A 14,336-nucleotide genomic window follows, 5' to 3' on the forward strand; every position below is an offset into this window, starting at 1 on the left:
GGGTTTTCCCATGGCCTCAAATTGAAGTCTTCTTCATTATTCACACTACCCCCAACATCTCCCTTTTTTTGTTTTTCTAAGGTAGAAAGGAAAACTGTTTTTTCTAGGGTTTTAAACATTAACTTGAAAATACAAGAAGAAATAAGTATTATCTACATCACTACTAGCAAAATTACTTGCCCAGTCTTTATAATAGAGATCAATTTGGATGATAGATGCCTTCCTTTCAAAAGGTTGTTAATCCAATTGGTTCCCTCTTTGATTTGAAGTTTATCCACCCCTTTATGCAAAAAAGCTTCTGCTGGGCTAAACAGAATCACTGTGGTCAGATAAGTTCATACAGCACAAACCTTATAAGTCCTGACAGCCATGTCCATGTGCTAATATTTTGTTTTGGTTGCGGCACTATCCAAGTAGCACCAAGAAGAAGGAAGGTGCAACAGAGGAAGAAGGAGATCCAAGTTTTCGACCTGCTGTGGGAGCTCCCCTTTCTCTTGTCTCCTTCTTTTTCTTGGTGTCAGTTGTTGGGGTTTGTTGCCGTTTCTGGTGGTGGCTGTAGATGTGGCTTAATGTTCTTGGCGGGGATCCCCCTGGGTCCTGTACCTGTGGATACACAAGCATAACCCCTACCCCATGGAATTAACAGAAAGGGGCCAGAGATTGGTGAAGTCTCAGGGTCCTTGATCAGAACTGGTGGTCTCTCCTTCAGCTTGGCTTGGGTGCAATTGCTAAGATGTCAAAAAACTGGCAGTATTGATTCCATAAATTAATTTTTAAGAAGGTTAAAACCATACATGGCTTAGACAGCCTTTCTACTGTTGATAAGGCCTCCATTTTTGTTTTTCTAAAAGGTCTTTCAAAGAATGTGTGTCCTTTCAATTACTGATTGTCATGTGGAGGAATGGAGAATACCTGTAACTTACTCCCCATAAGTTAAAAAATTGTTGTACTTTGTGTGAATTGTACCCATGGCCATTATTTGTATATATTTTCTGAGGAATTCCTAAAGATGTATATTTTCCTCAGAATTCCTTTAAGAATTCTTTAGGAATTCCTATAGGAATTCTGAGGATTTCCTTTATCTCTAAAGAGAAAAGTTGTGAAAAGTGTTTGATAATGTCTAGGGCTTTTTCCCAGGGTGTGTGAAGTAGCAAAGACAGCTCCTGAAAAAGTATCAACAGAAAAATGTATATATTTGAATCCAGGAAAGGATGGCTATTGTGTTACATCTGACTGCCAGGTTTGTAAACTGTTTAGTCCTCTAGGGTTGATTCCGCTCCCCACTGAAGGGATGGATTGATGCTGGCAGTCAGGAGAGGCGCTAGTAATTTTTTCTCTTCTCCAAGCAATTATATTTTCATCTTTCTCTCCTCTTCCTCCAACTGGAATACATCATACATTTTTTGAAAAATAGGAATTAATTTTGTGCTGAGCAATTCCAATTTTCAGCCAAACTGTTAATGCCTTTTCCAACTGAGTCCTAGTAGAGAGTAGGATTTAACTTAGATTCAGTGATTTCTATGGCATCTTTGAAGACCCATCAAACAAATTCTTGAAGCTCCTTTTTTTCAATTTTTTTTCCTCGGTTCTCTAGTCTCAACTTGAATGATTTGTAAGTGTCTCTCTCCACTACAGACATCCGTGCTCCCATTTTACAGCAGCTTTGGAAACACTAACAAAGGGGAAATCAGAAAATGGGGCAGATGTAGCCCTACTCCTACCATCTTCAGAGGGCTGATGGTAACGCAGTGTCCTCCTTGCTCCTTATCCAGCAAAATTCTGCCAGGCATTACTCCGTCCAGAAGGGAAAAGCTTACAACCCCCTCTTGGAGGCAGGGTGGGTTCTCAGCAGGTCCCCTGAATGTCAGGGGTCCCTGTTCGGGTGAGAGATGTTATAAGTAAAAGTTATGTTAAGTTAGGGTATAGTTCAATTATATTGTATTAATTACGTTACATTAATTGTATTATGTTAAGGGGGGTGGGGTTATTAGAATGTTCTAGGAGAAGGGTCCAGGGTTTGGTGGAAGGGCAGTCCGGCGGGGCACGGCAAGGTCGAAGAGGGATTGGATAGAAGATCTGACCAATCATTTGAAGCCCTGCAGAAACGATTGGTCCAGAATGAATGGCGTTAAAGACCAATGGGAAGCCTGGAAATGGACCAATGACCATGCAGATCCAAAATGGACCAATCCTGGACTTGAAGGCAGCTATAAATGGGGGTAGTTTGGTTGGTTCGAGGTACTTCTTTTTAGAAACTTGTTTTCTGGGGGCAAGCCGGTGCACTTGGGGATAGCGCACTGTTGTGTTTTGGCTCGCTGTGTGGGTGCTCGGGCTTATCCTGGGTACGCCATTCCTTGCAGCTATTTTAATAAAGGAGAACCTCTTTCTCCAGAGGAAGTTTGGCCTCGTTCGTATTCATAACAAGAGGGGAAGCGCTCTGGTCCAAGCTCAGACACCTGGCCGGTGGCTTCCTGGAGAACTGGCCCTGTTGACTTTGATGAGAGAGACTGCTTGATCCAGTTGTTTGGAAAAGCAACTTTAATGTAATAGCAAAATAACAAACTAAACAGCGTGCACAGTAGGAAGAATGAACCAGAAAAAGCCTGGAGTCCAGGGTCTCCAAGGATACTTATACATTCCCAAAAGGGGAGGCATCCGGGTGGGGTTTGAAGAATGGATCCAACAGGAAAGAGTGATTTGGAATATTACAATTAATGCAGCAACAATTACCCAGTGGTAATGCAGAGAAACCAGAATTTTCTAGTAATAATTTGAATAACTGAACAAGAGGACCATGGGTGGGAGGTCTGGCTCACCCTAAGTACAAATGGTTTTCCCATGGCCTCAAATTGAAGTGTCCTTCATTATTCAAACCGACCTCAACACTGTACCTAGGAGAAAGCTCTAAATGTAATTGAAGTAGTGCTTCTCCCTGTTTGCTGCTTTCTAAAACAAAGGAAGATCCAGCTGGAAGAAGCCTTCTGCTTTTTGCTCAGAAGCAATAGTGGCCAAAGAGCACTCATGTGCTTCCTCACATCCTGGACCCTTCTCAGCGCTCAGCTTCTCAGTCTGGGCCAGGGGGGCTTAGTGTGATTTTTTACTCTTAGATGACTAGAGCAAGAGGTTATGGACTAGGAGGGCTTCTTGTGTTGCTTTGCAGTAGAGGAGAACTCTGCAGGCTTTTGTTGGCATTAGCTGTAGAGAAGGTCTGGTTCTGTGCCTGAGCTCACAAAGCAGCCCAGGGCGCTGCTATTGTGATGTCAGCGGCCGCATGGCAGCGTTGTCAGGCAAAGTGGCTGTGCCGAGGCCCGGAAGGGCTCAGTGTACAGAGCAGCTCTGTGGCACGCTCACTGCAGGCGGAACCTGCGTGTCGACGAGGTCTCTGCCAGCAGGACTCTGAGTATTTCTGTTTTCTCCCAAGAGGCGTTGTCTGGTACAGACTTGAGCAGCGCTGCTCAAGCCATGGAGGGAGTGTGTGCTGCAGCTTTCACGGCGTTCTCCGTGGCTTATTCTGGGTACTTTTTCACTCACCTGGCACGTAAGTAGATGTCTTTGTTCAGTGCAGCATATGGAAACCCAAGTGCCACAAAGAGGCCTTTAGTTGGGTGAAGCTGCTTCCCATGGCTGCAGCTAAGACAGGGGTGTCTCTAGCCCGCGGGGCGTGGGCAGCATTTGTAATGTAGCCCACAGGGTTTCCACTCCTGCCGTGCCATAGCCTGTGGCAATGGAGTCTGGAGTCTCCTCGGTTTGCTGGCTCAAGCAAGAGAGCTTCCAGGATGGGAAGACTGGGAGAGCTTGGCAAGAGTGCTTGTAAAAGCTGTGCACTGCTCTCCAGGACTGAGGGAAAGTGCCTCAGATCAAGTCTTCTTCTTGTCTGCATTCCCTCATCCCAGCATGTGCCTGTGGAACTTGACACTTCCTGAGCGCTGCAAGAACCCTTCGTTCTGTGATGAAATCACAGAACCCGCTTGGAAAAGGCCTCTGGGAGAGACATTTCAGAGGAGATCTTGTATGCTCCTGAACACAGGAGCTGTTCCTGTGCTGTGTCACGATAGAACTGCCACCATGGCTAAGGGGAACTTGGGAGAAGCCTCTCTGGGGAAAGGCTTTCAGCAAGCTCATGGCAGTTGCTGCAAGCAATGTCTTGAGAAAACTGAAGTACAGGAAAGAGAGGAGCTGTGGCTGCTGCTGGGTGGGCTGGGGCAGAAGCAATGACTGAACCACTGGGACTTGCTCAGTCTCAAGTTTCTATGGGTTGAGTGGCCAGAGAGGACAGAAGGTAGACACCAGGCAGTATTTTGTGCTGTTGTCTTGCTTGCTGTGTGGCACAGCAGAGCATGGGTTGCTGCTGGAGCGCCGATGTAGTGAAAGCAGAATGCTCTGTCTTTGGGTTGACTTTCTGGTGGGCTTGCCCAGCCCAGGCAGTTTTCTTACAGCATCTGGATGTTCTTCCCTTGTGTGTGTTGCAGGTCACATCACCCACGCCTGGAGAGAATCTGGTCTTTGGGTGAGTGGCAAAGGAGCCTCTGGCGTTGGTAGCATTAGACCATTGTGGAGCAAGCTGTGAGCTGTGGCCTGTTGCAGTCCAGTGCCAGCCTGGCTGGATGAATGAAAGTACAGTCCGGGCTCTTTGCAGCCACAGCAGCAGCAGCAGGAGGATCCCGGGCTGTTTTCTCCAGTTCCTTTCCAGAGCTTTTAAGCAGCTGGAAGTGGGGCTGCTGGGTGCTTGAAGCCACGATGGAATTTCTCCTGTACCAGAGAGTGCAGTCCCGTCTCACTGGCTCATTTTACTTGAGTTTGAGCACCTTGGAATCCCATTTCTCTGCAGATGATTTCTCCTTAGTGCACCTGGCTCTAGAGCTGAATATAAAGAAGGTTACGTGTCCCTCACGCTGCGTCTGTCTGCAGAGCCCAAAACCAACCTCGGAGCCTCCTGTGGCTGCGTGTCTTCCTGGAGAAGAGGCCAAAGGGGAGGAAGATGCCCATCAAACTGCACCTGCTGCCACTGCAGGGCCTGAGCATCCAGCATCAGTAAGTGGCAGCTCTGGGAAGTCCTGTGGCTGGAGCAAAGCATAGCTGCAAGTTTCAGATCAGACAGCACCTCCTGTGCCTGGCTGAAGATGCTGAGGGCTGGAATCTTTCCAGCCCTTCCCCAAGGCACTTAGGCCTTGAAAAGCGGTGTGGAACTTGGAAGTTGGATGTTTAGGCATCACCTTCCTACTGTTGTGAAAGGGGCTGTGAATTTGTCTTAGCAAGAGACAAGAGGGAGCATTAGGATGTCCTTGGATGCTCCTGGGCTAGAAGGGAGGCCCTTGGTGCCCAGTGGCTGTGCAGGCTCCCCATCCCCAGTGAAGAGAGTGGTGCAAAGGTGCAGTTCAGAAGCTTGCAGGATATGAGGAGACACTGTCCCCAGGAGGGAGCTGGCCCTCGGCAGAGAGCAGCTGTCAGTAGCTAAAGGAACAGCTGAGATGCAGCAGGGCCTGTAGCTGAATATAGGTGAGGTTCTCAATGACAGGTTCTTTTGTGTCCCTCATGCTGCTGTGTGTCCACAGAGCAGAAGGGCAGCGTCAGCACCTGCTCTGGCTGCCGCTGTACCTGAGGGAGAGGGTGAAGAGGAGGAAGGTGCTGATGAAGCTGCCCCTGCTGTCAGCCCTGGGCCAGAGCAAACAACATCAGTAAGTGCCAACTTTGGTTAGCAGTGTCTGTGGTGTCATTTTGTCCGTGGTGTAAAAGCAGCCTTTGGATTTTGGGCCTTGAGCCAGAGAAGCAGGCTGCAAAAGCTGAGGGGTGAAGAGCCCTGGCTGTGGCCAGCAGCATCTTGCTAGGGGCTTGCATTTGAAATGGGATGGGAGGGGCATCTCTGCCAGGCACATTTGTGACCCTCCTTCATTTCTTGTCCCAGAGCTCCACCTCCTGTGTCCTGGCACCTGCACGAGCTGCAGCGGAAGGCTCTGAAGGAGCCTCCAGTCCCCAGGCTGGCAAGTCAAGCAGGAGCAGCTCGTGCATCTGGAGCACGACCAGCTCCTCTGGCAGCAGAGAGCGGCTGGGAGAGGGGACAGAGGACGAGTGCCTGGCCACGCTGAGTACGTCCTCTGTGATCCTTGTCTGCTGGAGCAGTGCCTTGTGTGTGCGTGTGTGGGTGTGAGCTGTCCCGCCTCCTGTTCCTCCTCAGCTGAGTGCCGGGTCCTGCGGCCTCCACACAGGACCTGGTGTTGTGCTGTGAGGTGGTGAGGGCTCAGCGGGCTGATGCTCCTGCCTCTGAGAGCAGCTCAGCCTGGTTTGGCTTTGCCTGAGCTTCCCTGGAGGCAAAAGGCAAAGCAGAGCTTGTTTCTGGCTGAGCAGGAGGCCGTGACCCAGCCAATGAGGAGGCCTCAAGGAGCTCCTGTGGGGCACGGCCAAGGTCATCTTCAGAACTCAGCCTGTCCTAAAGGCTGAGGGACCTCATTCCTAAGGCCCATCACAGTAGGTTGGAACACGAGCTGCTGCTCCTGAAAGGCAGAAGGGCATTGTTTAGGCAAAGTCCTGCAGAGAGCTGGAGATTGTGCTACTGCTGGAAGCACTTTGCAATATTCTTCCTGTTCTGGAAAGGGCAGCTGTTGATAACAATTGATTCCAGAAGCCAAGACGCCTCTGATATTTGCAAAGATTAAGTCATTTCTTGAAAGTCACAGTTTTCATTGCCAAGAACAGAAAAGTTTTGCTTTTCCTGCTGCCCTTAACATTGCTAGACAAGAATCTTGGTTCCCGTTTTCAGATCCCTGTCTCCTCTGACTGTTTCTGCACGTGCTTAGATTTTAGTTTAGACTTTTAGTTTTGTGCAGGCCATCTGTGCTGCGGGGCTGTGCTGTTGTTTTTGAGGTTTGGTGCTGGTTGGGTGGTGGTGTTGTTTCCCGACTGCCTGAGTTGAAAGGGCCCAGTGTCCCAGAGAGTGGGGCTGCCTTTCTGATCTGCTGCAGGGTGGGATCTCTTTTGAAGTGTGCATCTTTCCTTGGGATTTTCACAGAGATGCTGGTGAGCCAGGGAGATCCTGAGGCTGAATACACGGAACTGGAAACAATTGGCAAAGGGTGAGTGCAGCCACAGTTCCTTCTTCCAAGGGAGGGCCTGTGCATTTTGCTGGTGTCACATCTCCCCAGAACGACGTCAGGCAAGCTCCAAAGCTGCTCAGACACTGCGTTAAGATGATACCTGATGATCTCTCAGTACTGGGCAGCATCTTTAGCTGTGGTTCGAAAGCAGCTTGGCAAAGACAGCTTGGATGCTGGCAGTGTCTTTTCTGCGGCAAAGAGCAGCACCTGGCTGCTCTCCTGTCCCTCGAGTGTGTTGCACCTGTTTGCCGCTTTTCCTAGGAGAAATAATTTCTGCATGTCACAAAAGAATACAGAATGCTTGGGAATGAAAGGAGGAGAAACTTCCTTGCCTCAAAGGTCAAGTTAGCAGCTGACAGCTGTCAGGGAGCAGCTCTGGCTAACATTTCTTTCCAGTATTTTGCTGAAAAGAAGGTGCAGTGGTCAGGATGACCAGCACCTAGTCTAGAAGCCAAGAGCAGAAATGAAAGAAGCAGCTCTCTTTTGTAGCTGAGATGGCAAATCGCAAAGCTTCAGGGCAATGCCTGGGGCCAATGCACTCCAGAGGAAAAGGCATCATCTGCCTGATGATGAGGGCAGAGCCCTCGTGGATCCTGTGGGGTCTAGGCCTTTCCTGCAAAGAATCCACCAAGCTGTTCCCTTAGAAAGCCGGCTCTGCTGACTGGAAATGGGACTGATTTGCACCATTTTCTCTGAGAGAAGCCAAATGTACAAGAAGCCCCCAGAAAAGCAGAGTCCTCCCCGTGTCTGGTGCACTGCCAATGGCAGTGCCAATGGCACTGGACTCAGAACACAGCAGTCTAAGGATCCTGTGTTTTGAGGCCTTCTCCATTTGTGTGTGGAGCAATGGAAGCCTTTCCCTGCTCTGGCTGTGGCTGCAGCTGTGGTTGGACACTAATTTCCTTGTAAGCTGGAGAAGGGATCCGTGTCCAGAGGCTTTCCTCCAATGGCTGTTACATGGCCTCTGGCTTCTCAGAAGGCCTGAGTGGTGGTGCTTGAGTTTGGCAGAGGGACTTCAAGGAGAGGTGTGAGAAGGCCCAACCGGCAAGTGCCTGGAAAAATCCCACCCATGCACAGATCCAGAAAGAGAAAAGGGTGGAAAGACCCAAACGGAAATCAGTCATGTTCCATTTACTATTTGCCCCAAGGACTTTTTTCCCATTGGACTGCAGTGTCTTGCACTTGCAGGGACTAAATGACTTCTTCTCTCTCCGCTGCTGTTTTGTTTCCAGGGGTTTTGGCACGGTGTGCTTGGCAGTGGAGACTGCCACAGGAGAAGAGGTAAGCGTCAAGCAGCGCCGCAGCTTCTGCAGCTGTCGAGTGGCCTTCCCTCTGCTGTGAGCTGTGGCTGAGCTTTGGCTCGCCAGTAGAGCTTTGCTGCACAGGCCAATGAAGTGCAGAGCAGTGTCCGCCTGCCAAATACAGTGGGGACAGATTTTGTGCTCCTCAGCTGCCCCGGGGAATGCAGGGAGGCCAGGCGGTGTCTGTCACAGGAAGACACGCTGGCTGGGTCTGAGTGCCCAGGTGGTGTCTCAGAGCATGGCACTGCTCTTTGGGGCTGCAGGCTTCCTGAATTCTCATTTCTGGCTGTTAGCAGATACATGGGAATTGTGCTGGTAGTTCTGTAGCCGCCTGCAGTGCTGCCCTTGGAACTGTGCTATGAGAGCGAGGTCTGCAAGGAGTCTCTCAAGGGCCTAAGCTGTGTTTACAGCCCGGTGTATATCCCTAGAAGATCAAGGCTGGGGTTTTTTCTTTTTGAAGTCAGGCAGTAATTGCAAATGTCAGTGGTGTGAAGGAAAGTATTTCGGTGGAGTGAAATGAAAATTCCTGAAAGTGAGGCAATTCCAGGGTTGCGTTATTTGGAGGTGTCACTAAGGATGTTTTCACCGTCCCGGCAATTTTTCCTTGAAGTATGAAGGGCTGTAATTCTTAGGGGGAAGAGCCCTCAGGATGTTTTTAGGACAGCATTTTATCTGCCATGCCTGTAAGAGTTTGCTTTGTAGTTGTGCACTGGAGAATGCCAGTGGTTGCTGGAGTAATGATCAAGCCCCTAGAAGTGCCAAAGGTTTCCCAGCAGTTTTGCTCCAATTTTACTGGCACCAAATGGGTTCCTGCTTGCAAGAAGTGTGTGAATGAAAATGGGAATGAGACCATGGGGAGGACCTGGGGGAAGACTGGCCCAGGGCTCAGTGAGTGTTGTTAGAGCTTTGAGGTAGAGAGCTTAGACCGTGTTTCTCCCAGGTTTACAAGGCAAAGGGTGTGTGGCTCTGTGTCCTGGGAGGTGCCCAAGCACATGGTCTGATGTCCAGTCCCAAGGCAGCTTGGCCCAGCCCAGCACTATCACCCCATAATCACTGTCTCTGTGTTGCCCTTGTAGTCCTGTGCCACAGACTTCTTTGGTTCATGGTTTTCTGTGTCGTTTTAGGTGGCCATAAAGAAAATTAGTCTCGCGCAAGAGAGCGGCAGCGAGCTGTGCCTGAATGAAATCCAGGTGATGCGTGGCAATAAGCATGCCAACCTTGTGAACTATCTAGACAGGTGAGTGGTTCTGCTGTTCTGCCAGGAAAGGTCATTCACATCCTGCAAGCCAGAGGTTCAACAACCACGGCTTTGGCCGCTGGTAGAGGATGGAGCTGTTAATTCCTGTTTCTGGGCTGATCTACGGCATCTTGGGAAGAGATTGCATTGGGGCTGCGTTAATCTTTTCTGGCATACCGAGTTTGAAGGGCGCTTTCAAAGACAAGTCTGGGCCCCATCTTACTGAGCCATCAGCCTCAAAGTTCCTGTCCTCTCTCCCCATAGTTATGTTTGGTTGGGGGTTTGATTGTTTCCCCAGGGGTCTGAAGTGCTGACAAAGCACTGTAGGTTGTGTTTCTCTTGATCTGTTGCATTGGTGTGGATAGCAAGCAGTCTTTTAGACTGCCCAGAGTTCAAGGCCTGTAGAGCGTAGTGAATGACTCCTCACTTCCTCCTGTCTTCCTCGGAGAGAGACACAGAAACAAGAATCCATCAGGTCGTGTAAGTGCGCACATTCACCTCCAGGCTGTTGTTTCCTCCTTTCAGCTACCTGGTGGACGAGGAACTCTGGCTCGTGATGGAATACATGGATGGAGGCTCCTTACACGATGTCATCAGGGAGACTCGTATGGCAGAAGGAGAGATAGCAGCTGTCTCTCGGGAGGTAAGGGATGGCGCTTGTGCTTCCCATGCCTTGGCCAGGATGGTCCTTCCACATGGGTGACAAGGAGAGGAAAGATTTCATCTTCCAAGCCTCCTTTCTGCCTTTCTCTAATGACTGGCAGTAGCAAGAGTATCTGAAGTGCCTGCCAGTGTCCCTGCCCTTCTTCTAGAGTGTTTGTGTTTGCCTCTCTAAACACTTGCCTGGAGCCTGTGTATGCTGCGTTCCTTCCCCGGAAGGGCAAAGGTGCTCACGGCGCAATGTCAAACAAGTGGCAAAGACAAGGAGATCCTCACAGGACTCTCAGAGAGTTCAGCCTCAGAGGAGAGCCTTGCACTCAAAGTGGTGTTTGCAAAAGCATCCACTGTTGTCTGACTGGAGAGAGCACAGCCACTGCAGCAGTGCTCCTTCAGTCTGTGTTTGCAGGGCACTGGCCAGAGGAAGAATTGCCCTTTCTCAGAAGCAAACACAGCCTCACTTAGAAAGGCTCTGCTGTCCTTGTGTTGGAGCAGCAAGCTCTTGCCCTTGCCAGCAGCCTGTCCTGCCATGGCTCAGCATCCTCCAGGAATACTGTAGTGCTGTAGATGTGCCACTTCCCTGCTTGTGGAATGAAATCCACTTAGGCTGGTGTTTCTTTTTCCTCTCTCAGTGCCTGCAAGGCCTGGATTTCCTTCACTCCAAGCAAGTGATCCACCGAGACATCAAAAGCCACAACATTCTCCTGGGTCTGGACGGATCTGTCAAGTTGGGTGGGTGTTGTTGGCCAGTCTCAGCCGTGGCAGGCTGCGCTGTGGGGCTGCCTTTGGGTGACTGCTGGTTCCCTGCAGTGCTGCCTGTGGCAGTGCAGGCTGCCCTGCTGCAAGCACAGAGCACAGCCTCAAGGGGCAGGGAGGTGTTGCTGGGAACAAGGGCTCAGGAGTGCCTTTGGGTTGTGTGTGTGTCCCTTCCCAAGCAAGGCGCTTACAGTCTAATAGCTTCAGGGGACTAAAAGGCACTGACTGGAACTGGGGGCTTTTGCTAAGTGGCCAATTCCGTATTTCCTCAGCTGCAGGCCCGAGGAATGGCAGCATGGCCCCTTTATGGCAGCTGGGTACCATGCTGCCTTCTTGGACATTGGAACAGTGGGGATTTCTTTTGTTTGCTTTCCTCATTCACGCTGGCTTGTTTTTGCTCCTCAGCTGATTTTGGCCTCGCTGCTCAGCTCACCGCTGAGCAGAGCAAACGGAGATCAGCTGTTGGGACCACTTACTGGATGGCGCCAGAAATCTTCACCAGGAAGCTCTATGGCCCCAAAGTGGACATCTGGTCCTTTGGCATTGTGGGCATCGAGATGGTGGAAGGAGCGCCTCCTTACCGGATGAAAACCTCCCGCACGGTGCGCTGCAACTGCTCTCAGATACTGCTGTCACTCAAACAAAATCTGCTCCCATTCTTCTGCCTGGGAAGCTTGCGAACACCTGAAAATGATAGGTTCCAGGCTGCACAGTCTCTTGTGCTCCTTGTCCAGATCATCCCCTTGTCATTTCAGAGCAGGAACAGCAGAAAAAATTGTGATGCATTTTGCTTGGTAGGAGCTCTGCCCAAGAGAGCAGTGAGCAGTGCTGAGCTGCATTTTATGGAGTGATCCTTGGAAACAGTAGAGTTAGGCGAAAGTCCGTCTTCCAAATGGCCTGTAGAGCTGGTGTCAGTGCTGAGAGAAGCCAAGTGTGCTTTTGCTGATGGAGTTGCTCCTAATTCCATCAGCCAGTGAAATCAGGGTGAAGGCAAGAGCCTTTGCATATTGGACTGGCTATGGCTGCCTCTGGCTTTGGGTTCTTTCAGTAGGAGTAGGAAAGGTATGTCCCTGGCTCTGGCAGGGAGGAAAGTGCCACCGGAGAGTGGAGCCTGTCCAGTGGGGTCTGTGTGAGCAATTTGGGGTATGAAGGAGACAGGCAGAGAGTGACATTTCCTTCTTCTCTAGGTTCAACAGCTGATCAGCAGTGGGGGCAGGCCAAAGCTGCAGAAGCCCAGGCAACAGTCCGCGTGGTTGCGAGACTTCCTGCACTGCTGCCTGGAGAGGGAGGAGGACAGGCGCTGGTCTGCCCAGGAACTCCTGCAGGTAAAAGGCAAAGCGGCTGCAGGCTGCGCCAGCTGCCCGCTGCCAGGGGCTCCTCACCTGCTCAATTCCAAGGCGTCTGCTGGGCCCCGCTGCTAAGATCTCCAGTCTGGGGGCTTTTCAAAGGAAAACAGGGGAGAATCCTGGCCTAGGATGCCTTGGGAGGAGCCTTTCAAGGTCACCTCGACCAGATCTCCTTAAGTTGAAGACATCTGGAATAATGGATTTGTGGGATTGGGAGCCATGTTTGCCTCTTGTAGTAAGATCCTGGAGGTGGAGGCAGAGGTGCCCAGAATGCCCTCCCTTCTGCTTTCTGTACCTTTCTGGTAGCCAGAGAAAGCCTGTTTCAGCCTGTGAGGAAAGTAGAAGTTCATGTTTTCTTTTTCTCTTTGGGCAGCATCCATTTGTAACATCAGCCAAGCCGACCTCCGACCTGACGCCTCTGATCGTGGCAACGCAGCAGTTTATGGCCGACAGGAGATACTAGCCCTGGAAGAGGCCACTGTTGTTTTTGGAGTTTGCAGTTTCTAGTTTCTAGTTTATAGCTCGTAGTTTGAAGTTTCTAGTATATAGCTCATAGTTTGTTGTTTCTATTTTATGGCTCATAGTTTGTAGTTTGTTTAGCCTGATAGTCAAAATAAATACTAGAATAAATAAAACCTTCACTGTGCTGGAAGCTTCCCTTTGTTCTCACCCAGTGAAGAAGCTCTAACTTTAATTCTGAATGATCAGGTGTTTCTTCTGTGTGGAAAGACCCATGGATGGGGTTTGTGGCACTGTTTGGAAGCATGCAAAGTTCTTCTTCCTTCGTTGCCTCCAGGCCACAACCTCTTGTGGAGATACAGGCTTGCAGCTGTGACTAGAGGAGCAGAGTAGGGCAAAATGGAGCAGAGCAGTGGTGTCCCCGCTGGAAATGCTGCTGTGGCTGTGGTTGTGGGGAAAGTTTGGGAGTGTCTGTGTTGCTGTGGGCAGAGGGGGAGGGAGCCGGGCTTCTCCACAGGCTGAGGAGCAGGTGGGTGTTCAGCGGGAAGGCAATTTGCAACCGATTCAGCTCCTTTTCCAGCTGTTGGGCAACATTCAGCTCTCTGAGTCAAACCTCCATGCATATTGATAGAAGGCATGGTCCTTTACTGGGAATGTTTCATTTTCTTCTACCAAAATCATAATATCTCCCCAAGTAACTGTGGATGGGGCCAGTTTCCCTTAGTCCCCGACTGTCTTTGGGGCTGGATAAGCTTTCTATAGAATCTTTTGGCAAGTCTGTCAGTGGAGAGCAGTTCAGATCCGTTTCTGTGTGGGATTTCATTACTTGTCTGCCAGAAAGTAGCAGCTTTGACTGACAATCTATTTCTCCATTCCTATGTCACGAGCAGTTACTGTTGTATAAGAGGCCCACATCACCTCAAGAGTACCCTGCTTGCTGTACCAATTAAAATGGAAGGCGCCAAGAAGGCTGCTCTTTGAGACACTTTAAAAGAACTTGTTCAGTTGTTCATGTCTTAACTCTGAGTTAGAAAAGTGGGAGAAATATTGACACGATGTTCTCAAGAGGTCAGAACAACAAAAAAACCATCCCTGGAAACTTTTGAATATTAAAGAACTTGAAAAGCAAAAAAAATTCCGAGCAGGATTCAATCAACACAAAACATTCCCTGAAGCATTAACTTAGCCCATTCAACTTCCCAACCTTCAAGCCTGTTAGATTTAAAGGTACTGCAAAATCGGAGAGAATGGAATTTGGAGAATAAAGAGAAGGAGAGAATGAGAGAAAAGAACCAACATCGCTACCACTCCTGCTTCCAGTGGTGTTCAGCTGATAGAAATTCCAAGAGGAGGCAGGGTCAAGACATGTGGTGGCCACATATCCCGAGGTGAAAAATACCCTCTGGCTTTACTGGGGCCTTCCCCCACATGGGGCTCCCACTTGCCTGGCCATTTAGGAGCTGGGATAGGGGCCCCAGACACAGGTGTGGAG

The 14,336-nt window shown here is 49.9% G+C and overlaps 1 protein-coding gene across 1 annotated transcript; it reads left to right on the forward strand.

The window, feature by feature from the left end:
• Window positions 1-2,122: 2,122 nt before the first annotated feature.
• On the forward strand, window positions 2,123-12,848 carry LOC132322490 (serine/threonine-protein kinase PAK 3-like). The gene is made up of 13 exons (XM_059836981.1): window positions 2,123-2,238; window positions 3,357-3,515; window positions 4,909-5,031; window positions 5,553-5,675; window positions 5,905-6,083; window positions 7,004-7,067; window positions 8,321-8,369; window positions 9,514-9,626; window positions 10,152-10,269; window positions 10,916-11,015; window positions 11,445-11,641; window positions 12,227-12,364; window positions 12,759-12,848. Exons 1-13 carry the CDS (start codon window positions 2,123-2,125, stop codon window positions 12,846-12,848), a joined length of 1,569 nt encoding a protein of 522 aa, XP_059692964.1.
• Window positions 12,849-14,336: the final 1,488 nt, after the last annotated feature.

The sequence above is a fragment of the Haemorhous mexicanus genome, chromosome Z (assembly GCF_027477595.1).
Source record: "Haemorhous mexicanus isolate bHaeMex1 chromosome Z, bHaeMex1.pri, whole genome shotgun sequence".
Taxonomy (NCBI): domain Eukaryota; kingdom Metazoa; phylum Chordata; class Aves; order Passeriformes; family Fringillidae; genus Haemorhous; species Haemorhous mexicanus.